The 25,907-nt window shown below is 39.3% G+C and overlaps 1 protein-coding gene across 3 annotated transcripts in view; it reads right to left on the minus strand.

Moving 5' to 3' along the window:
• The window catches only part of LOC120539602 (plexin-B2-like), a 66,623-nt gene that overhangs the window by 17,827 nt on the left and 22,889 nt on the right, over positions 1 to 25,907 (minus strand). For 2 of the 3 annotated variants that reach the window (XM_039769853.1, XM_039769852.1), the window contains exons 2-7: positions 5,434 to 6,572; positions 1,334 to 1,522; positions 1,122 to 1,241; positions 680 to 780; positions 480 to 606; positions 239 to 386 (exon numbers count right to left, since the gene is read on the minus strand). In XM_039769853.1, the coding sequence (XP_039625787.1) occupies positions 239 to 386; positions 480 to 606; positions 680 to 780; positions 1,122 to 1,241; positions 1,334 to 1,522; positions 5,434 to 6,570 (1,822 nt within the window). In that variant the 5' untranslated portion in view covers positions 6,571 to 6,572. The remainder of the gene's footprint in view (positions 1 to 238; positions 387 to 479; positions 607 to 679; positions 781 to 1,121; positions 1,242 to 1,333; positions 1,523 to 5,433; positions 6,573 to 25,907) is intronic. The other variant, XM_039769854.1, reaches the window with a different exon arrangement.

A 25,907-nucleotide genomic window follows, 5' to 3' on the forward strand; every position in this document is an offset into this window, starting at 1 on the left:
GGCAGTTTCAAAGGAACTAGTTTCAGAAACATTTAGCTCCATGTGTATATCAACTTTTGTATTTAACATTTAAAGTGGACATCATTGATTAATAATTGACTGGTGGACAAGTCAAACATCTTTCAAATGTAAACTGGACATAGTGAGAGTCTACAACAGGCACTTACCCTATCTTCAGATCATAATACAGTATGTTGAACTATTCCAATTATTGACCTGATAGGAGAAACTGTCTTACCTTTGTCCGGAGTAGTAGGGGGAATATCCTGGGCACTTGGTGGTTCGCAGACAAGGATGTTGGCATTGGTAATTTCTGTCAATTTCCCACCAAAATCACATGTAATAGTTTCTTCAATTAATGGAAATGGATTAAGCGTCAGAGTCACCTGAAAATAGAATAGTATCCCATCTCTGGTCAAAATTCATCACATTCTTCACACACCTGGCACACCCTTAGTGTGTAAATACAATTTCCCTACCTGTTTAGGATTTCCACGACTCTGGTTGCTTGGCTCAAAACTTTGTATCTCAATGCACTTCTGGTCAGGGCTCCAAAGCCAGTGGTTATTTTCTGAGGCCAATGGACATGCTGCCCTCCGGGTACACCTAATAAAAACCATACAAAGTTCAGTGGGTGTACTTGGCCATGCTTTTAAGAAAGCTAATTTAGTGTACTTACTTGCCCTCCAGTACACACCAGCCGCAGTAAGGGTCCTGCTGTTTAATGCAGGACTGGCAGTCGGTCCAGCGTTCACAGTTCTGAACTGGGATGCGACTGATCTGTAGATATTAAAGGTTAAAAGTGCAGTCATTTCCAAAACTCCATCAACAGTGCCATATGTCAAGGAGGTCTGCATAACTGACAAATACTGTGTTGTCTATTCTGACAGAGGCAGAAGAATCTAGACAGAAAAAGCAACAAAATACAGTGATATCTAGTAGACTGAAATGAACTTTCCATTTAGCCCCAAAGTAGTCCAGTTTGATCAACTGGCACAGATTCTTACTTTGTTGGTACCGTTAGCAAAGGACTTGCCATAATGGACCAAAACATGAAAGTACTCAGCAGCAGCCTGTACATACTATATGCTATTGGATGTTAACCTTAATGGCTTAATTACCTCTTTTTCCGTGGTGACATATAAATTATCCTGAGACTTGTCAAATAAGAGCTGCTTGTTTACCCTGGTTTTGCCCACATTGAGTTTCTCATATTGCCGTCCCTCAGCAGCCAGATGTACCTATGGTAGGAAAGACAAATTTAAAACTGTTAAGTGAAAAATGGAACATCCATAAGGAAGCTTAGGAATACTTTACTAGGGGTGTCGCTCACTTTGTAGATGCTGCCTTGCTCATTTCCCAGAAAAGCCACTGAATGTCCACCCTCGACTGCCACTGCAACAGCAGTAAGAGACTCACTGTAGCTGATCACAGCTTTTGAAGAGAGGGCAAACTCTGGTGTGGTTCCCACAGGGGTAGGGAGGAAGTCGTCACCACACCTATATTGCTTCATAATATTCTTCTTGACAACAAAGGAAGAAAGATACAGTTAGGTACATGTATATCACTTTTCTTGTAATAGCCAGGATTCAAGATTCTGCTGATGAGTATAACCATGATTGGAACCCAGCTTGTGACAGTTATTATCTTTGCTAATCCTAGCCTATTTAGTTTAGATTTGACAATGACAAATTTGATCAATTGAAAGACTGACTGGGAAAGCCAAGACTTGGAATGAAGCATACAGTATGTCTTTCTTTAATGGACTACAGCTTTCAGAGCACCTACTTGGGGTAAAAAAAGGAGAAGGGAATCTTAGGAAATTCAATAAAAATGCAATTGGAAAGAATAGTTGTAAGACTTTTTTTTTTTAGATTTTAGGCAATAACCGGAAACAAGGTAGTTTTAGTTCTGTGTATTGTGCAATGTTTTTCTTCTTCTTTTTATTCTGCTAAGGTTTAGTTGATTGGTTCCCACTCCACATCCAATTGTGCCAGAATAGTGAGAGCTCCCCATGATCCCCAATAACAATTCAGTAACTAAGCCTAAAAATGAAAGGATGGATTGATGGATGGGTCAGGTGATGGCCAGGAGTCTTTAATTTGCACTAATTTCAGTCCAGTTTGTGAATTTGTGATGTAACATCACTTAACATTCTCAACCTGATTCAAGGTCAAGAGGGGTACACCTTGGAGTGACAGATATTGCTGGTGCTATACAGCTAACCCACATGATTTTAGTTTACATTCTACATTTACTGTCAGCCTGGTACTTTAAAGTGTGGTTTTGTTTGTGCGTTTTTTTTATGCCCTCAATGAAGTGCTTGATTACGGTAAGCTCCCAATAAGGAGAACTCAACAATATACAGGCTTATTCATCTACTTTCTGAACCTGCTTTACTCATTACATATTAGAATAACATTCTAAAACTCACTTAATTTAGGGTCTTGGTGAAACAGAGCATATCTTGGTAGCATCAGGCACAAGTGACCAGTCCATCTTCAAGCCTGCCCACACACACACAGGGCCATTTTTTAATCACTAATTAATCTAAACGACTTTCGTATCTCATACTCCTAAACTTAGATGCGGACCTCTGTGGTTTATACACCCAAATGTCTATTGTACAAGGCAAAGTACAAGATACATCATGTATATATTAAGGTACTAGCAAAATACCCATGCTTCGCAGCGGTGAAGTACTGCTTTGAAATTTTTATTAAGAAGAAAATTAAACCTTTTTAAACTAAGGGAAAATATACCAATAATTATTTGTTAAGGATCTCTTTGTATACGACTTTGTGAGTTCGGCCCTCCGGTTGTAATATGACCAAGCTGTGCGCTGAGCTTACTCTTGAGCATGCAATGTACAGTTGGCCATGTGAACAGTAATCTTGTTTCAAATCTCACAGCTTGGATTGCTGCTGTTATAATCAGTTTGAGTTTCATGGTTTGTTTAAATTACGACAGTATTTGCAGGACTTGTTGTGTTGAAGTGACATTCGGCATCTGTCAAGTGTTGTAAGCATACAACTGGTTTCATCGATAACTTCACATCCAGCTTTTGAGAGTTTAAACATTCATAAACATCAAAGTGTCCACTACTGAAATTGTCACCTGTGAATCTAAGATGTTTAAGAGACATTGGCGGTTGTCCAAAGGTGTAAAATATTTGGCCATTTCGGTACACTTGAAAGCGACAACCGAACAATTCAGCGGCAGTCATCAACTCACATGCAGAACCATAGGTGAAGGGCTTAAGCATTTCACTCTTATAGTGCTCCTGTGTAGTCTAATTATCTCCTGTACTGTCATCAGTCCACACCTTGAACCTGTCCCAGTCATTCAATACATAAGACACAATGTTCCTCTGGATATCAAGAGTGAGCCTGATATGGCCGTGCAATATGTAACAAAGAGAATGGAAAAGGCAGCTGCCATCTCCGGGCACGGAAACCACTCGGTAAGTGACAGTTCATTTCGAAATGAAACCTGCTTAACTTTTGTAAGTAAGCTGTATTGAATAAGCCTGCCAAATTTCAGCCTTCTACCTACACGGGAAGTTGGAGAATTAGTGACGTTGGAAAGTTCAATATGGCGGCCGACAGTGGCATCATACCACCGAAATAAGTATGTACATCGGTTTCGGTTAACGCAGGGAAACCGCCAACCAAATTTTGTGAAGATGGGGTCAGCCTCCTACCTACACGGGAAGTTGTAGAATTAGTGACGTTGGAAAGTTCAATATGGCAGCCGACAGTGGCGTCATACCACCAAAATATATACATACATTGGTTTCGGATTGCACAGGGAAGCTGCCTACCAAATTTCGTGAAGATGGGGCCATAAATAAGAAAGTTCAACATGGCGGACGTTGTCAACCGTTATGACCGTTACGTGTAGAATTTCAAAATGAAACCTGCTTAACTTTTGTAAGTAAGCTGTAAGGAATGAGCCTGCCAAATTTCAGCCTTCTACCTACACGGGAGGTTGGAGAATTAGTGATGAGTCAGTCAGTCAGTGAGGGCTTTGCCTTTTATTAGTATAGATTGATTCCGTTAAGAGGTCTAGGTCAGTCAGTCATTTTCTAACCCACTATATCCTAACACAGGGTCACAGGGGTCTGCTGGTGCCAATCCCAGCCAACACAGGACGCAAGGCAGGAATAAACCACCGCAGAGGTCTAGGTTTAAATGATAATTATTGCTGTATTCTTTCCAGGTTGCTACCATATAATGTTAAGATCTCTTAGGCAAAAGCAAATAGATACTGTTATGAAAGGTTCTAGGTAAATGACAAATCTGCACTTCTTTTTGTTTTAATAACAAATATCGCATTAAGTATAAGTATACGTTTCCTTATCAAGTGGTTGGTAATTTCCATCAGCCGGCTAATTATTTTATTCGATAAACTTTAATAATAATAATTATTTACATTTATAGAGCATTTTTCTCACTGCTCAAAGTGCTTTTCATAGTGAGTGGTGTGCCAATTCAACCTCTACTTATGTGTAGCAGTTACCTGGATGATTCAATGGCAGCCATTTTTGCTCCAGTACGCTCACCACACATTAGCTGTTAGGTGGTGAAGTGGTAAGAGAGGTAGCCAATTAGAGGCAGGATGATTAGGGGGCTAGAATGACTAGGCTATGGAGGGCAGCTTAGCCTGGACATTGGGATACACCCCACTCTTTACGAAGGATTTCCAGGGATCTTTTGCGACCACAGAAAGTCAGGACCTCAGTTTTACATCTCATCCAAAGGACAGCACCATGTTTACAGAACAGCATCCCTATCACTGCACTGGAGCATTACAGCACCAACCAAAGCTTTTCCTAGATGGTCTCCTATCTAAGTATTGGCTGGGCTCGAACTAGTTTAGCTTCAGGTGGGTGATCAGTTCTGAACTGCATGTGGTATGTGGGATATTGTATTCCAAACACTCTTGGCTTAAGACAGCTAGCCTCCCCCTTGTTACTCGAACCCAATGGAATAAGTAAATGTTGGGCCCACTATTGTCAATGACATTTCCAATGAGAACAATGTAACCATCATTTCATAATGGATGACTTTTCATTCTCCATAAAATATTTACTGATCATAAGTTTTTCTCCAGATGTAATATATATGACTACAGTATTGTGCATATACAATGTATTACATATTCTGTGCATCGAGCAGTGGTTGAATATTGTTTCATTAACAGTTCACTTATTTCTTGGTATGTACAGTATATGCTGAAATTGTTTCTGAAAGATACTCCAGGTAACAATTAGGGTACTTTTTTCCTTTTTTTTGGTTTATAACACAAAGTCTTAAAAGAAGTTCACACTCATGAATTGTTAAATATATACCTTTAAATGTGTGTGTGTGTGTGTGTGTGTGTGTGTGTGTGAGAGAACTAAATTGGACTGCAAGAGACTGGAATGCTTACCGCTTGTTTTTTCTGGCACTTTGATGGCCAGGAGGCAGATTGGTCATTTAAATAGGGAGTGAATGCTGCCTGTTTCTCATCAATTAATCCACCGTCAGAGTAGCAAGAACTCTGGATGCTCTCCAGTCTCTCATTGATAGCTTTCAGAGGATATATGCAGAGGGCAGAGGATGGGTTTTGAACCACCGTGTCATCAGAAGAGAAGAGCACAAAGAGCAGCTGGTCTTGGGGAGCAACCTCCTCTTTTTGCGTCAGAATTTTTGCTAGATGTTCTCCAGCTTCAGTGACATATGCTGAGCGTGGTGTATTCAAAGTCTGAGTCTTATCAGTCAGACTACAGTTCAGCTGTAGCTCCATGTAAGAATAATAATGCTTGTCACTTTGGCAAAGCCGGGAGACAAAAGTGTAGTTGGAGTTGTCATTGCGTCCATTTGTGCGGGAGAAGAGGAAATAGGCAAATATATCATTCTGGAAGGAGAAAGTAAAGCTGTGCTTGTATTTGGGTAGGAAGGAGTTCGCCTGCAACGTGGAGGCATCAGCATAACTCTCAAAAATATCCCGTGAGTCTACCTTCACCAGTAGCCTAGTGCTGACCAATTTGGCAGTGTCTTGGCTGCCATAGCCTTTCCCCACGAAGAAGACAGACAAATTTCTGTTGTCTGCATGGATTGTAGAAACAACTCCCACTACTGAGACCTTCTCCTCACAACTAACTACAAAAGTTTTCTCTCCTTCAGTATTCTTGTAGTACTTTTCTATGTCAATGTCATCCAAGTTGAGCAAGGTGCAAAGGCCCCGGAAGAGACTGCCACACACTATCAACTCTTCACCTGCCTTGTTTATAAGTAGCAGCTTGTTGATGTTGTCAGTATCTACAGCTTCACAGTTTTTAGTGATGGGTGGCGTGCACTGGCGGTTATCTGGTTCTGGACCAGTTTTTCTCATTTTCTTTTCAGTCAGATTTGGATTCAACTGAAAAAGAGCATTGATTGCACCCACATACACATCTCCAGTCTCAGGATTGATTGCCACATTATTTATGGTTGTTTCACAGCTGAATGTGGGATTTCTTTCACTGCTGATGCTGCCAGTGCTGAAAATCAGGAAGAGACAGAACACCTCCAGACGTGTATCCATCACTGCAAAAGAAAAGGAGATCAACAGATGTGAGTAACAGATGAAATCTAGTCAGTGCTCAAGGACAACATACATGACCCCACCATTAGCGCCCAGTGTACTGCCAGCAGCACAAATGTAGAACTAACCAAACACAGGTAGTCAACAGTGGTTGAAGCTGAAAAAAGTGGTAGCACTCAAGGTGTTTCTGCTTTATTAGCTAATAACCAGAGATGGATAGACACATTTTGTTTATGGACCTTTGTGTCCACCTAGTAAATACATGTGCTCCAGGATTCTTGAACTTTAGGCTTAAAAACCTGGTTTGCGGTGAGCTTTTATGTGTCTCAACTTATTGATACACAGTCTCCAAAATGTAAGGAATTACGGCATTATCAGTAATGGTGCACTTTACATTATACACTTGACTTGAGTATGTATGTTTAGCATTCGTTTTCTCAGAGGTTGATGCGCTTGCTGCTTCCTGAGCAGCTCTTCTTTTCTCCACCCTAGTGGCCCGCTTCTTCTCTTCTTTCATCAGCATTTTTTCACATTAAAACTGATTAAGTCAGTGTTTGTGTTGCAATTACTTAGTACGTTTTCCTTCATTTTTCATTTAAGCTGGCACATGAGGCAGATTGAAGACTTAAGATATGAAGAGGTAGGGGAAGCGACTGTGAATGTGGTAGGGATGAGAACGGCGCCCATACGCATGCACAGCATGGCCTCCCTGCCGAGAGTTGATTCTGCAATAAAAATAAAAAGAGGAATAACCTTGGAGGTCAATCATCACACTGAAAGTGGATTGTAGACGTCACGTAGTATATGTGTACCAAATTTCAGGTCAATAGGTGAAACGGTTTGCGAGCTACAGGTGAATTAAAATCCTGGACAGACAAATGGACACTCACGATAGTGTATTATACTAGAAGACAGAACCCATTAGGTTGAGAAAAGTGCCAGAACTACATATTATGAGCACTGTCTTACACCAAACACTGTCAATACACCAAATGGCAAAGTCAGTACTAAAGCAACAATTTGGGAAAACACGCTAAGTGTTAGCTGACAGATGCCCAGGTGAAATAATACATTCTTCCAGAAAGGGAATCAATAAACTTGTTTTTTTTTTTTTTGGTACTATGCCACCACCTACAAATTTGTACCCGCCACTTCAGAAGCATGGCCTTTGGCAGAAAGTGGTACACAGTTTCTGTTGACAGAAGAGGCTCCTGAAGAGGATCCGTTGTGTCTCCCCACCACCAAAGTACTTAATCCAGTGAAGGGAACTTGCTTATTACAACAGAACAGATCTAAAAAGAATACAGCTGGCACTCTAACACTCTAGGTCTAAGAGTGGCATTGACGAAGCAGCTGTATACACTCTACTTGCTTTTGCTATTCATCCCACTTAAGAGAGGCACTGCTAGTCCTTGTGCCACCTGCAGTACTCCACCCCAGCTGCTTATAAAAGTGATTGTCATGGAAATGAACATCGGAATTCACAACTTCTTCCAAACACAAAAGGAAAAGGGCAGTTGAGAGAGAGAGAGAGAGAGAGAGAGAGAGAGAGAGATTACCGGGGATTTAATGTGCTAAAAGCAATGAGTAGCTTTAAACTGTAATGGCCACAAGACTCAGGTGGACAACAGTAGTCTGTTTCAAGAAGATTCCTATTACTAAAAGATAATAAGACTGTGATGAGTATTGGTTTGAGGCCATGTTCAAAAAGAATTGAGAAAAACTTGGTAAAGGTGGGATGTAGGCAGACACAAACAAAAGGAATCAGACTAGAGTAGAGTAAAGTGTATCAGCTAGAAGGATACTCCGGCTCTGTCAAAGGTCATTAGGCATGTGGGAGTAGTAAAGGAAAAAAATAAGGAATCTATTAGAACTCAAAGGAAGCAAGATTGAAGGATAAGCTTTCCCTTGGAATTTAAAAACATAATGATAACCACTAGGACAGCACAATGGCACAATGGTAGCATTGCTGCCTCGCAGTAAGGAGCCTGGAGTTTATGCCATGGGTGGTCTGTGTGGATTTCTTTCCACAGTACAACAACACACAGGTTAAGTGGATTGGCATTGTCAAATTGCCCATAGTGCATGTGTTCACCCTGTGAAAGTCTAGATTGTTCCTGCCTTCTCTGGATATGAAAGTTAGGAAGATGGATGGATAGATGATAACCACAAGAACAGAAGAGTGACCAAGGAAAACCACAGAGTAACAGACTCAAGGCTCTTGCCTTTAATGTGCCAAGCTTATGACTCCTATGAAACTGAACAATACTCTGGTACATGTACACTTGATAAATGTTTGACAACTGCCTGTCATTGTCAGCACTATATCTATTAGATTTCATGTGGAACAGAATAAATGGTAAACACTCCCAAAACATGTGTGTCCCCTCACCAATTCCTAACACAGGACTCAATGACGAGTACATACATGTCTGTGCTATCTGGAGTGAATGAAAATTTGAGGGTTTCTTTCAGGGTTGATATGTTTTTATTTTTCATTAACTACAGTATATCACATAATTACACTAAACAGAAGAATGGCCACCATTTATATTCTATCAAACCTCACTCAAAGTGTGAAGCACTATTCTAATAATGTAAATTTAAGCTGGAACAATTCTACCAAAGTAATGTAATTCTTTTCACCCATACTACAACAGAAGGAGCAAAGCAGGAATGTGTCCTGGTGTGTGTGATGAAGGGGGGGGTGGATTGGAATAGCAAGCCAATGTGCTTCCTCCTTCGCCTGCTACACAATAGAATTGTGCAGAAAGGCTCAATGAAAAGGGAAAAAAAAACACATGTGCCAGTGCCAGCCTTGTCAAGATTATTTTTGGAGGGTGGTGTCACTTGTCAAATTAAACAGCTCATCATCCTTTATTATTTGTCTCAGGCTGGCATTCATTTTTACCAATTTGTGCATAACAAATTTTGCAAATCAAAATAAAATTAAATATTGTTTTCTAGGGAGATATACTGTAATGTAACTGTTTTAATTTACCTTGTGGTTTGAATGAACACATTAATGTCAGAGTCACTGTAACTGTACAACATTATAAAGCATCAGGCTCCGTATATCAATCACATACTATTTTCTGTGGCGCTTTTCAGAGCAAACACCGCCTAACATGGCTTTTAAGAAAAACACAGAAGCATCTACTAAATGGGACAGGAGCACCTCTACTGTTTAAGGAGGCCGAGTCTTTTTAATGCGAGTCCTACTGTTATGTCACTCCTTTATAAATCTTGTATTGAGGCTGTCTTTACTTATGTTCTGCTGGCCTGGTTTGGAAATCTTAATGGATGCAACAAAGATAGAATAAATGGAATAGTAAAATGGAGAAAAAAACAAGGTCTCAACTGTCAAATCTGACAGGTCTGTTTAATAAGCAAGTATTACAGAAAACAGACAGGATTCACCCTTAACATTCTCAATTTCAGTTGTTGCCATCGGGTCACAGGTTCAGGGTTACAAGGATTAAAAGCAACTGGTTCTAATTCTCTTTCATCCCAGCTGCTATCAACCTTCATAAACAGCCACAAGCTTAAATAATAGGATGAACAGTCAGTCATAAATCAGATCTAAATAATGTTTTTGATTTTCATGTCTAATATGTTTGATCTAATGTTTCATCGTAAGTGTTATGCCCATTGCTATAATTTATTTATTTGTACTAAGTTTATGTTTGATGGCTGTGTTCTTGTGATGTGTTTTTAATGTTATGTTGTGGTCTAAGTAAAAACCTGCTGACAAACCAAATCTCCCTCTTGGGACAATAAAATGAAACTGAACTGAAACACACAGTCTGTATACCATCTACCACATCTTAAAAAAAATAACACTTTCTTTAAAAGTTGTCACAGTTTTAGCACTTGTATGCCCTGACAGTGTCAGATTGTGTTCTAAGGTGGAAAGATTTAAAGATTTTGTGAAACAAGCTATAATGTTTTATAAAATAACCTAATGCATAATTATACTATATTATGGGTTATATAAAATCATATAGTCTGTATCTACTGAACCCAAATTAAGACCCACCTTTTACTGCCTTTACTTTTAATAATGCATATAAATATCACTTTTTAACCTAAAGATCAATATATTATCTTTAAATGAGATTAAACATCTATGAAGTGTATAAAAATAAAAAAGGAAAAAAACATATTTCAATATGTTATGGCCTATGTACAATGTGTTATCCAAGTACATTACAAAGAGACGAGAGCTTAAAAATCTAATTAGCATCTAACTATCCATGTCTTATTTCTTCTACCAAGAACAACATTATGAATTACTCTATTTCAGTTTGTCTTTCTCACATACATGTTTCTCTGTCCTAAATAGCAAACTCTGTTGTTGTCCACTTGAGGTCATGAACAGATTTTAAGCATCTTCACTAAAATATGCAGAAACTATATTTAAAATAGAAAAAAAATGAAATAACAGTGGTGATTTTTAACCCTTGACTGATTGTTAATAGAATTTAACAATCCATCCATTTTTTTAAGTGCTTTTCTTTTTCTGGGCCATGAGAAGCCTGTGCCAATTCTGGAATCATAGAACATGTTGAGCCACATACCATCTCTCCTAATGGATCCATTTAGAAACACCTATTAAGATAGCATGTATTTGTTGTGATTGGGCAGGAGTGTTATTTTTATCATTAGGTACTATTATAGGTTTATAAGGACTTTATTGTCACATCATCCACAATATATTCAGGTAAGGAAAACAGAAGTTTGAACATAAGGTAATTTACTTGTTAATCATGGTGCTGGTGAGTGGCGACATGTTGTGTTGATTATTGCATACCAGAGTTTCACTGTACTCTGAACAAGCTCCTATTTTTAGCTACTATGGTGGAGTGTCCACCATGGCCACCTATGGCAATCCAATCCCCCCTCGCTTGCTATTGTTCCACAGATATATACACGGTCAAAACTCTGGCCCTAAGATTTATTTATAGTTATAGCAAATGCTACAGCTATTGGAAATGACCGTTTATGCAAGAACAATGGTAATCTACTTGCTGAAGTATCACCAGTATCTCCAGCATGATCATGCAGTCATGACTTTGCTGGCAATTAAATGTTTACACTGTTTTACAGTTTGTAAGCATGGCCATTACATAGGCTTTATTTGTTGAATGCTAACACACAACTGAACTACTACTGTTCTTAGCATAGCAGAAGCATATAAGGTATTTTGTTTGACATACAGTGCATCCAGAAAGTATTCACAGCACATCACTTTTTCCACATTTTTTTATTTTACAGCCTTATTCCAAAATGGATTAAATTCATTTTTTTCCTCAGAATTCTACACACAACACCCCATAATGACAACGTGAAAAAAGTTTACTTGAGGTTTTTGTAAATTTATTCAAAATAAAAAAACTGAGAAATCACATGTACATAAGTATTCACAGCCTTTGCTCAATACTTTGTCGATGCACCTTTGGCAGCAATTACAGCCTGAAGTCTTTTTGAATATGATGCCACAAGCTTGGCACATCTATCCTTGGCCAGTTTCGCCCATTCCTCTTTGCAGCACCTCTCAAGCTCCATCAGGTTGGATGGGAAGCGTTGGTGCACAGACATTTTAAGATCTTTCCAGAGATGTTCAATCGGATTCAAGTCTGGGCTCTGGCTGGGCCACTCAAGGACATTCACAGAGTTGTCCTGAAGCCACTCCTTTGATATCTTGGCTGTGTGCTTAGGGTCTTTATCCAGCTGAAAGATGAACCATCACTCCAGTCTGAGGTCAAGAGTGCTCCGGAGCAGGTTTTCATCCAGGATGTCTCTGTACATTACTGAAGTCATCTTTCCCTTTATCCCAACTAGTCTCCCAGTTCCCGCCGCTGAAAAAAAATCCTCACAGCATGATGCTGCCACCACCATGCTTCACTGTAGGGATGGTATTGGCCTGGTGATGAGTGGTGCCTGGTTTCCTCCAAATGTGACGCCTGGCATTCACACTAAAGAGTTCAACCTTTGTCTCATCAGACAAGAGAATTTTGTTTCTCATGGTCTGAGAGTCCTTCAGGTGCCTTTTGGCAAACTCCAGGTGGGCTGCTATATGCCTTTTACTAAGTGGCTTCCATCTGGCCACTCTACCATACAGGCCTGATTGGTGGATTGCTGCAGAGATGGTGGTCCTTCTGGAAGGTTCTCCTTTCTCTACAGAGGACCTCTGGAGCTCTGACAGAATGACCATCGGGTTCTTGGTCACCTCCCTGACTAAGGCCCTTCTCCCCCGAACGCTCAGTTTAGATGGCTGGCCAGCTCTAGAAAGAGTCCTGGTGGTTTCGAACTCCTTCCACTTACGGATGATGGAGGCCACTATGCTCATTGGGACCTTCAAAGCAGCAGAAATCTTTCTGTAACCCCTAGATTTGTGCCTTGAGACAATCCTGTCTCGGAGGTCTACAGACAATTCCTTTGACTTCATGCTTGGTTTGTGCTCTGACATGAACTGTCAACTGTGGGACCTTATATAGACAGGTGTGTGCCTTTCCAAATCACGTCCAATCAACTGAATTTACCACAGGTGGACTCCAATTAAGCTGCAGAAACATCTCAAGGATGATCAGGGGAAACAGGATGCACCTGAGCTCAATTTTGAGCTTCATGACAAAGGCTGTGAATACTTATGTACATGTGATTTCTCAATTTTTTTATTTTTAATAAATTTGCAAAAATCTCAAGTAAACTTTTTTCACGTTGTCATTATGGGGTGTTGTGTGTAGAATTCTGAGGAAAAACTGAATTTAATCTATTTTGGAATAAGGCTGTAACATAACAAAATGTGGAGAAAGTGATGCGCTGTGAATACTTTCCAGATGCACTGTATGCAAGTTAAATTTGTTGTATTGATATTAGAGTATAATTGTTGTATTCTCCTATCAAGACCAAAAATAGGATATATAGATATACACTATATTATGCATGGTTTTGAAGAAAAGTGAGCATTGCATGAAAATGTCGCATGAAAACGTTGCATGCATTTGCTAATCTTTATTATACAGTATATAGAGAGTAGATATTACAATATCAGCCTGGAGCTATGTAGCAACATCAAAACTTGAGTTAATTTCTCCCAAACGTTCCTGGAAACATTTACGTGTGGCAAGGTTTTCCACAAACTAGTGGTCCTCAAGTTTAGCCAGGTAGTCCTTTAGCTGCGTGGCTTTTAGTCGAACCAGTTTCACAAGTCTGTAAGTCATTCTTAAATCTTGTTGTCGTTGTTCTTACTTTGTTGCTTCTTACTTATAATTGTTCTTACTTAGCAGGCCTTTTCTTCACTTGTCTAATATTCAGAAAAGCACAATAGTATTATACTCATATTTAAAAGACTTTTGCATTTTTCCATGATTTTGAACACTTTATTGAAATGTGCATTTTTACCTCAGCATTTAATACTTAATTTTCTTTTACCATTTTTTAACATTTACCTTCTTCTGTGAAATTTGCTCCCTTAACTGAAAATTAATGACAAGCAGTGCAAATGTGGGTGCAAATGACACTGAATGCTAAAAGCATCATATCCACAATCAGAGGTTCTTGAGTACAGTCCTGCAGGCCAGTATGGCAAAAGGTATTTATCCCACAACCAACTTCTGCTTTTAACTGGATTCCAACCTTCATTAAATAAACTGTTTCCCAGTTTTTACTTTTCTATGTTAATTTGGAAATTACAACATTGATGTGATACATTCTTCTAAATAAAAGAATGCTACACAGGAATTTATTAGATTTCTTGCTGTTTAAGATATTACTCTTTTTCACTTTTTGTAATATTTACGTTATATCTTTTCACTTAGCGCACAAGCAAACATAAAACAGGGTTGTCAAACTTGGTTCCTGGAGAGCCACATTGGTTGCAGGTTTTCATTGCTGCTTTTTTTCTTCTTCAGTAACCAAGTTATTAACAAAACTTAATGTGTTGCCTTGAATTTAACTGTCTTGCATTTTGTTTTTCTTTTTTTTTTATTTAACCAGTAGCCAAACAATAACGAAATTCAAAGTGAGCCAACAGATGATCAAATTAACTAATTTGCACCCGTGTCTTTCACTCAGTATCTGTCTCAAAATAATTTAAAAAAAAAAAACAGTAAATGTATGAAAATACTGATCTCCTCTAGCTCACAAGGCATTGGGATGGTACTTTCTCATTTCGAAAATGATTGGTAGGCAAAATGAGCACGAAACAAGCAGGAGCTTTTAAAAAATGGTTACATTAACAGCTGAATGGGAGGCTGTTCAGAGAGAAAATGGTGTCCATCTACAATTTTTGAGACCCAAGAGTTAGCTGGGGGGTATTCCACAAAGCACGCATACGAAATTGAGCCATTGCTCAGTAACCCTCTCTTGAAAAAGCCTTTTTTTCCCAATCGAGGCCCAATCGGTTCCACGAACGTAAGTTGTTTCTCTCTCACTGACGGAAGACGAGCTTGGTAAATCCATGATTAAGCGTGCACTCTTGGGATCTATGCAGCCCCTACAACAGATCGCCGAGCACATCTATCATAGTTCGGAAAACACAGAGAACAGCGCAACATCTGAAAATTGAGTACCTGTGACTTTAAGCGTGAAACGTCCACACGTACCTGGATATTTTTTTAAAGGGGAGTTTTTCTCTTTTGTTTAAAAAAAAAAATAAAAATCCCGTCATCAGTCGCACCAATTTAAATACAAATCTCCATCCACATGAAAAAGCAAACATCCGCGGTCAAGAGCACGAAACAGACATAGATGATAAAGAGAATGTTATTTAGATTCCTGTCGATCGCTTTCCTCCCCCCAATGTGTGTTCAGCATTGAATTTGAGAAAATACGAGCATCATGCACACCACCTGGCCATTTCCCAATGGCGTCAAAAATGAATACTTGTAATTACAGGTTATTTGTATGATAAGCGAAAACTTCCCCTTTCAAATGTTTAAATAATCCATGGAATTTGTGGATGGCTGCTTTAATTTTTACCTATGTCCCGGGGAAACCCTGCTACAAGTTCCTCCACTTTAGACTCAGTGACAGGTGCATACACTGGGCCCAAGTGGACTGTAGTTGTTTCACACACTTACCTTACTATTTTAGAAACCATCTGTTTTCTGTAATAGTAGAGTGTGCGGGCAACTTTCTTGACAACACTGATAGGCGATCTCATTACAGTTGTCTTTCCTTCGATGTGCGGGCGAAGCAGCTAAAGGCAACAACCACTTCATTTTTAAAGTTGTCCAACCAAATAGAAGTCTGTGTCGTCGGAGTGTTCGATGTACTGGAATGACCTCCGTAGCGCATTCTGACGCATATGTTGCTCAATCTAGTCATAAAGGTAATTGTAAGTTTAAATGTAAACATGTAAAAATTCCCGTTAACTCCAGCACTACTTTAGCTACAACAGCAATTGCACAAAATTGCCTCATGTAAACACAACAGATAATGGCGCGCACACTCGGGAGAAATCAAAGAACACATCAGCACACACTCTTACGTTACAAGCCAAAACTCCGTAAGACGGAGCTTCAAAACATCTTCACCCTGGCAGGAGTTTTCCAAAAGCTCCTTTTCCAAGGACTTAAAATGCAGTTTGCGTGTGGACGAAATGCCAAAACGCATACAAAAAGCTACGTTTAAAAAACACCTGGATACGCGTGGACAGGGTCTTTTGGGATACATGATTTATGGACCAGTTTGGAAAAGTTTACCGTTTTCTCATAAAACAGCAAAAAAACAAGTAACAGAGATAGTGGTGGTATTTTCAGGAGTTGATCAAGAACTTGGTGTACTCACAATTGCAATTTATTTGTTTGGTAGTGTGATCGCTTCGTGCATGGCCAACCGTACCCTGTCCTGGTCCGCTTGGAAGAGGTGGACCCGAGCACGGCTCAGTAGGATTCGGGAACATTATGATCGCTTAACTTGCCAGAGCACGGAAAACCGACATGACTTCAATGATGCGACATATCAGATTGTGCAATTCTCATTTCATTCGATACCATTTGAGTTAAAAACAAGCTTTTATTCTCACTTTACAGAAGAACATGAATTGTATTTGGCAAGAAAGGCTGTAAATTCCTCCCTTAATATCATTTGTCTCCGTAAGAATCTTCCCGTACGTGCAGCACAATTAACAGCAAAATGCTGTTCTGCACACTCAATAAATCTGTAAGAGGGGAGACTCCAACAAAAAACAAACAAAATTGGGGAAATCACTTTGACGTGCATGCTGCCATTTCGTGTGCGGATCTTGTTTTGGTTTTACACAAAGTGGCATGGTCATGAAAATTGAGTGCTCGGGCCCGGAACGTTAAGTGCAGGCCTTCGTGGAAGTAGGGAGGGGGACAATCCCGGTCGGAACCGTACTGAACAAATGTGCCTATAGTGCGAGTACACCCTAATAGTCGATCTATAAGAACACAAAAAAAAATGTGTCTGCTATAAAGAAAGCGACAGAGGCTGCGTACATCACGGTTCTAAATTTGTGCATAACTAAATATTAATGGCGTTTATTCAAATGTAATAAAAAAAGTTTACTTTGAATTGCCTAGTTCGATTGGAAACGTACTGGTTTGTGCGCATCATATTTCAAACAATTAAAACAAACAAGTATTGGTTAGCAACATGAAGTACATTTTGCAGCAATTTTAAGAACACGACTTAGTTCGAAATTACTCGTACAGTACTTGCATTTAACAACACAAATGAAAGCTGCGGCTTGTGTCACTGGTGTGATTCTCCAATTTTTCCTGCTGAAGCAGTTTGCTAATTGCACAATACGACAGGTCAGTGTGATTTAAAAGGACTGTCCTGTGCATTGATGCTATGAATAATTTGCAGTTTACATACTCGGTCTCTAATGAGCTTGACACACACACACACACACACACACACGAGTGCCGTCTTACGCCTTTGACGTTTGGGAAGCCTATCTGTGCCACTGATATGACTTTGCGTAAATGCATTTTACGGAGATTCACTTCCCACGCTTCACGTTTTATGCATTCAGTGTAACCTCTAACATCTGGGTGAAAATCCTCTTCACGAGTGTTACTATTTTAATGGCATATGCTCCATTTTAAAACGTTTAGTATTTTTATAGCTTTCTAGTGAAAGAAAATTACAACTTGGACAATTATAAAAAAAATATAAAGAGGTCAGGTCCATTTAATTATAGAGGTGTGCTGATGTATCTGATCTAATATATGTTACTCTTTAGTTTACAGTGTACATATAAATATCAAAAATGACAAGGGGTGTTTTTTCTGTTTATTGTTTTGGCTGGTGGTTTATAAGCTTTTCAGAGTAAACGAGAACAGCAGCACACCAGGGTAGATTCTGAAAGGTATTTAACTGTGGCATTTTTGTATAAACATCTTTAAGGTGTTAGATGTTTAAAGAATTAGAAGTGTCACTTTTTATAACTAATAATTTTAACATTACGCAATATCCCGTTTTAAACCTACTTTTATATTACTATCACATGTCCTTTGTCTGTAGCTGACAAAAAAGAGCACTGGAAATGAAAGGCACAATAATTTTAATGTGATAGATTAATTATTGTTGTTTTTCAATACACTATGTAGCTTTTAATGTTTTACCACGTTGCATCAAACATCAGATTAATGTACACGATAGTATAACTATGAATACAAAAACATTAAATATGGTACAAATCCTATCACTGCCAAAAAGGGTTTAACGAATTAATTTAAATGTTGCTTATTTTCAGTGGATAGTTTAAGCTATAATGCGTTCCATTTTGTAATGAACTCAGAGAACTGAATTTGACACCCATGTCCTAGCATTTACTGTCATTTGGACTTTCTTCTGTGCTTCATTACTAAATGTCAGTATTCGGAATAAATCGAGGGAGCAAATACCACAGAAAATCATCAATTAAAAAAGACAAAAGTAAAAGAAAGATTAGCCTTCAATCCTAACACAAAATACATCAGTTTGGAAATGTAAAGGTAATACTATTGCAACTTTTCGAATGTAAATTAAAAGAAGGAAAATGTTAAACATTTTAGTTAATTAAAAGTAAGAGGGACTCCCTGATCTGTGAAACTGGCTGCAATAAAAGCTCTGCACCCGCATGGAGTACCCCATGAATGCACTGAAGAACCACTGCACCAAAGTGAACGCACATTAACTGGACCGCCTTCACCTATATAACCATGACGCTGTTGTCGGGGACTGGATTCATGCCCAACCTGCAGTAAAAAGAGAGCGTGAAAGCGAGATGGGTCCAGCTGCAGACGTCCGCAGCTCCGCGATTCAGTAGCTCCGCTTGACAGCCAATTGGATCGCACGTTTTTGTCACATGGTTTACTTGACTCGAGTCAAATAACCAATTTCAGGGCCAATCCCATCCCCGGAAAAAACCCCAATCGTAACCATAGTGTAACTAGGTGTTATCACTGACGTATACTGTACAGCGAGAACCTCCTCAGCGGAGTGGAGCTCTGGACGTCCGCTACTTGAGTCAATTAGTAAAAACAGCTAAATAAATATTAACACCGTTATTTCCTGTATGTCTTCGAGTTTTTTCCTGGTTGTGCTGGAAAAAAAAAAAGATTCGAATTTTCTGAGCTTCAAAAACAGTTGACATCTAGTGGCTTACAGAAACCATATCAATCTCGAACTGGAGACAGCCAGCGGGGGTCTGTCCTGACTGGCCAGCGGTGGGCAAAAGTCCTTGTTAATAGCACAGCTGCAATCCGACAAGTGTATTAAATCCTAAAAACGCGTGGTGTACTCGTTTTGATCCCACCTTAATCACATTGTCAATAAGCATGTTGATATGTGCGCCAGTTTTCTGCGATAAAATGTTTAAAAGAGTTGTAATTAAGATGTCATTTATTGCCATGATAGCAACCATGACGAATACATTATAAGCCGCCATTGATTTATAATTAGGTGTTGGCTTTATCATGTGCGGATTTTTGCTTTGATGAAATGTGAACCATTAATATTTTCGATCACTGTTGGAGGAATAACAGTATTGTGGAGCAAACAGGCTCATATGTGGGTTTATAGGATGTTCTTGTGGATCTAGGCAAACTGAATGGGACAGAGTGAAAGGTGGCTCAGGAATATACCTACAGTTGCCTATAACGACACGATATACGTTCTAGTACAGAAGTATTGTATAGTATAGTATTTAACTTACTATCCAATGGTCGAAAAGTCACCACACTCGACCATTTGTTTTTGTTTTGTTTTCCCACTTCATATTAAATTCAATATAGTCTCTGTATAATGTTCCCTTTAGTTGCATGCGGGAGAGCGCAAAACCGTGGAAGAGCCAGAATGTTCCTGGCCCTTCAGTGATGTCACTAGGCACAAGTCACGTGATAATAAAACATCTGCACACTGTTTCAACCAAGTGTGCTTCACTGAAGCAAACGAGCTTCGAACCCACTGTGTCAAACGTTCTAAACCTATATAGAAGTAACACCCGCTTAGCGTTTGAAACTATTCATTAACATCGAAGAAAAGCCTCCATATTTTTTTCTTTCCTTTGAAAAATAAATCGAACAAACACTAATTGAAGTCGTCACACACACATGTGGTGAACAGGTAAAGTCTACATGAGTAAGATCGGAAATAAATCCATACAATGGAGCCACTGCAGCACACTAGAACTATTTACTTTCACTTCCGACTAGCATGCAACACGTCGCAGCTCCCAGGATTATTGTACAGTATATAAGAATGCTATAAAATGTAAAATGATGCATTGTACATCGAGCACGGAATCACACATTATTTATTTTAGTGCTGTATGAAAGAGATTCCTCCATGCTGCATTCTTTCTGTGTAAGTATCTGTACGGAGCTCTTCCACGACTGAAATTACATTTTCTATAGTTATAGGGTTTGTGCTTTGTGGTCCACTCAACGATAGTGTATTGTTTATGAATATTGTGCAGCATCTGAAGCGATAATTATATACATTTTGAGGAAGTGGGCATTGTTAAAACTATTAGAATAACCTGCGCATAATAGCTGATTACTTTCAAAATTATCAAGAGACTTCGTAAATATATTTTGTTCTTTACAAAATTGGGAAAAAAGTGCAATAAATGAGGCAACCAATCGATACTTAATATGCATTTCTAGTAACTATCTAATCAAATCCTTGTAAATCAATTACTCTACAAATATTCTTTCTGTTAAAGCTTTTAATTACACAGTTACTGAAGGTTAGATTACAAGATAATGGTGTGTTGCGGCAATACAAAATTTAAGATCTACGTGTCGATGCTACTTAACACAAAGAGTAAACGTACTAATGCCGTATTAAAGTCCTGTTTCCAAATTTACCAGTGAAGGGGAATGATGTGGGTGGTATGGTGAAGCAGTGGTAAGGCCAGTAAGGGTTTCCTCTTACATGTCAATGACAGGCATGTTAGGCGAACTGGTGTTGTTAAACTGGCGTGTATGTGTGTCTCATAGACTCCCTGTCCAGGTGTTGTTCGTGCCTTGCGCCCGAGGATTGTTGGGAAAGGGTCCAGCTGCCACCCTATCCTGGACAACGCGTTTAGGAAAATGTATGGATGGAATAGGTAATGATATGCCAACTAAGTTTTTTCATAAGACCTGAAGTGGATCATATTTACAATAATCCAACAGTACCACTGGCAACGAAAGTATTTTGGTCAATGTAAGAATGGCTAAAGAGGATAAAAGTTGTAATGTCTTTTTCAAGCAGGCTTCATGAGATTAAAAACACTGCGGGCTTTGGCCGTTTAAATGTGTTTGGAATGCACAGCTCCACCTTGTTAATTACAGGTGCGCTGCTGCTAACTGCCAATCATCTGACTGCGCACACGAAGTACCCCCAGACCACAATTGGACACTGCGGATTAGTTCAATTTAGCCCCGACCTCCATCCGTTGTTCACTGCAATAGCACTTGAACCTGGGGTGCATCCCTTGTCATTATCGTACAAAGACCAGACTATAGCGAGGTGTTACAGGTACACGGTCACTGACCCTGTTATCTATAGAAAACACAATCGGCTAGAGGTCCACACAACAACGAATCTTCTGCTGCCGATTTTAAACTGGATTAAGCAAGTTTGATGATGCAACTGGATGAAAGCCGTTTAAAAACAGGTCAGAAAAGTAATTATATGAAACAAATTCTATATTGCCTGTTATTGTTGTAGACATTATTTAAACATAAGCAATATGCGTTTTGGGATGGAATTACATGAGAGCGCTATAAAAAAGAAAGGCGTATGATGTATATGTCATATTAAGGAATTCAAATCCGTTTCTGCAGGGTACTGCGCTGGAAGTTTTAGTTTCATTTTCGCAAGTACTGTAAACGCCGATTTGAAGCTAATGTGGCGTTAAATTTAATCAGATAACATTTCCATCCGCTCTCGCTCTGTGGTCTTAGAAATATTTTATGTAAATCTAAAGAAGGATACATATTGCATTTACTGATTTTAGTTCAATCGATCTTTCTTTTCATAATGCAGTTCACACAGGGACACAACTGGGGGGGGAGGATTGGATGCAGGGCGCTAGTTCGTCTTGTACTCCATAAACGAATACTGCACATTTGTATGCGTGTCTCTCGATTTTTTTTTAAAGTCTCGCACGCACTCTGTTCAAAGGAAAATTTAAACGATTCCTTTGTTTTATATAGTGTATGTATGTCAGACGTATGTGAAGATACCGTGTGCATAATTTTACAATAGAAACTGGAAAGCAAGCGCGGAGATCGGTCCAGTTAGCCGATTAGAACGGAAACACTAAAACGGAACGACTGTTCAAGTTCAAGGTGTTTGATTTTTTATTTTATTTTTCTAAGCAGTTGATAACTAACGTATACGGTTTTATCGCTGCATTTTATCTGCTTTCATCCGAAATACTTGAAGGAATGTCGCTGTGTAAATGCCCTCACACCGTTGAATCTCAAACTTTAATAAGTGCAAGCAAAGTGTTTAACAACTGAGCTGTGCCAGTCACGTTAGTGTTCATTCATATACATTATCTCTAAATAAAATGATAATGGGCTGAGGTATTCCCATCTATTCCGATTCATAAAAAATGTACTGATCTGTTGGAGCATGCACATGTAGAAACTTCCAAAGTGAGATGAGAACCACTAAGAAATTGGAACACCCAAATCTCCAAATACGGAAGAACCGTTTCTGGGCTCTAGCAAATATCGGGGCAATTGTTTTAATAATGATAGAAGCATTACTGGTGTGTGGTGCTTAAGGCACCCCTCCCCTCCAGTTTTTGGAGTTGCTCCCTTGAATGACCGGCTAACACCGTTCTTCGCACCTCAGATTTAAATCCCGTCTTGTTCTCCATCTTTGCTGAGCTTCTGAATTCTTCACGTATTTGTGTTGATTTGGGCATGTTGGCCTACTTGGTTTAGGAAGATTAATTTTCAGTGTTTCTCTGTGTGTTTAGTAAACCTTACACTCAAATATCCTGCTCATGAATGCTATTTCATAAACAACATGTGTGTACTTCTGCTTATTACTATTATAGTGCTCTGTTATGCATTACTTGTTTTCTTTCTTATGTCACCAGGGAAGCCAAGAAAGTGTTAGTTTTGCAGAGACTTCTAAAAAGGTGTCAAAACTCCTAGTTACACACTGATCAATTTACAATATCCAAAATGTACATAAAGTATTAGCACACCCTGGCGTTATGAACACTTGCTGGACCACAAACAACCTGCAGCTGCTCGCCTGTTTAAGCTAGTAGGACATTGGAATTGCTGCTTCCTGTAACTTTACACTCCAAACCTCTGCTCACTCCTCCTGCATCTGGAGAAGACAACACAAACGCTGCCAGCACCTCTCCTAACTGCTACTTTAATTTCTGTCAACTTTTTTTTCTTGGGTCTTCCAACAGAGAATATCTGTGGATTAGTATGCTGAAAGACTATTTAATACAAGCTAAGTATCCACTTATGTTGTGGTTATTCTGTCATTGTTGTGGCTTTGAGGCAGCACTGTAAGCAGAACAACCATTCCACAGTGCCCTTGAACCTAGCTTATTCATGGAGCAAATACTACTTGCTGGACATACTTGGCAACTTTAAATCGGGTCTATGACTGTGTCTTCTGTGGTGGACTGCCATCCAGGCTGTCAGTTCTTTACTTTACTTATGCCAAACGCAGCCAGCTTTCTGTAACCCAATACTGGAAAAGCAGGTTAAGAAAAAGAAAGCAGGTATGTTTGGATAAGCAGATTGCAGTTTTTAAAGTTGACAGCATAAAGGAATGGAAAAGACAACCTATGGAGATAAGGCAAGCCTGTCTTCAAATAGGTAGGCTTTAAAAGGAGTTCAGTGTGTGTGTGTATATGTATGTATATATGGATGGGGTGGCACGGTGGCGCAGTGGTAGCGCTGCTGCCTCGCAGTTAGGAGACCCGGGTTCGCTTCCCGGGTTCTCCCAGTGTCTGCGTGGGTTTCCTCCAGGCGATTCGGTTTCCTCCCACAGTCCAAAGACATGCAGGCTAGGTGGATTGGCAATTCTAAATTGGCCCTAGTGTGTGTGTGTGTGTGTGTGTGACCTGCAGTGGGTTGGCACCCTGCCCGGAATTGGTTCCTGCCTTGTGCCCTGTGTTAGCTGGGATTGGCTCCAGCAGACCCCCCGTGACCCTGTGTTCGGATTCAGCAGGTTGTAAAATGGATGGAGGGATGGATATATAATATGTGTGTGTGAAATATTACCACGTGTTGACTACAGTATTTGATCTGTGGCCAATCTGAATTTACTGTTTTCGTTAAACTTCTGTGCTCAGATGGCTTTCTTATGATATTTATTTTGCAAATGTTGCATGATTGACAATTGCCCCAATAGACCTTTTTTAAATATTTATAAAGGGTGGAGCAGCATAGTGGTGCACTCTGTTGCCTCCAGGACATAGTTTTGATATTTATCACTATACTGGTGCAATTTGCATATTATCCTTGCATTCATGTTGTTGTTTTTTTCTAATTTTCCAGCATATTGCTAAATAAGTGACTTCTTACTTGGAAACTAAATTGCTTATTTGTTGAATGTGACCTACACGGGCATGCTGTTCTGGTTTGGTTTTTTCTATTATAGACTTAAAGCAAGTTCCCAAACTTGATGCATAGATTTTGTCATTTTGTCAAGTGTTTGTATTTTCTCCTAGATATGGAAAATAGTAATAATTAGCATCATTTCCTCTGGGTCATTTTGGGGTTTTTTTTCTCCCCCCAAAAATGTATGATTTTAGTTAATTGTAAAGAAATCTGAGTGAGTAAAGGACAACTTAAAGCTCTGTTTACCTAGTAGATATCGGACCTAGCTACTAACTATATGAGTGTTCACTGAATCTGCTACAATAAATACTTTTCAGTTATTTTGGTTTTAAAAAGTTTCATTTTTAAGCATAATATTGTTTAAAGATCTTTCAGTAGGGTGACCTCAGTTTATGTCCTGGGTTCTCCCTGTGTCTCTTTCCTCCCACAGTTCAAAGACATCTTAGGTGAACTGGCAATAAAACGATAAATTGGGCCTAGAATGTGTGTGTGTGTGTGTGTGTGTGTGTTCACCCTGGGATGGACTGCACCCTGTCATGGATTTTTTTTTCCTGCCTTGCACCCTGTCATGGATTTTTTTTTCCTGCCTTGCACCCTATGCTAGCTAGGATAGGCTCCAGCACCACATAACTCACCCACCCCCCATGACTCTGTTCAAAACTAAGCAGGTTATAAAATGACTGACTGCTCAAGGCTATTAAGATTAGTTGTTGTGGCAGGAGGATAAACATGGCTAAAATGTTTACTCCTAAAACATATTTTCGACATAGTTTAGAAGCAAACCCTTCAAGAAAATATTTAGTCAAAACTGAAAATGTAACTACTGCTTTTTAATTTTTTTCCTAATAAACAGTTGTGATAGTAAGACACATAATTGTTTAAACAAGACAGATAGCAGTTTTCTGTTTCTTATGGGTTAAATCTTATGGAAAATAACAGAATCTTTCCAGCATATTTTCAGACTCCTCAAAGTGAGCGATGCCTCACACAACTTGTGATTTTACAAAAATCGCCTCAGTTACCGCTTTACAACCAGGGGATTAATGGCTGCATGCCAATTTTATCAATGACTCTCCTGCTCCTTGGTGTATCTCAGACCATGAGCCCAGGGACTTTTGTTCTCCACTTGAACCCATAAGCATACACTGTGGGTACCAGAATAGAAATGCACCCATGATATTGGATTGGATTGGTGTATCCACATTAAGTTCAGGAGTGCTTAGTATTCCTTCAGTGGTTGCCCATCATCACATAAAAAATAGCCTGAATAAATCCTAA

Source organism: Polypterus senegalus, chromosome 11 (assembly GCF_016835505.1).
Source record: "Polypterus senegalus isolate Bchr_013 chromosome 11, ASM1683550v1, whole genome shotgun sequence".
Lineage (NCBI taxonomy): Eukaryota > Metazoa > Chordata > Cladistia > Polypteriformes > Polypteridae > Polypterus > Polypterus senegalus.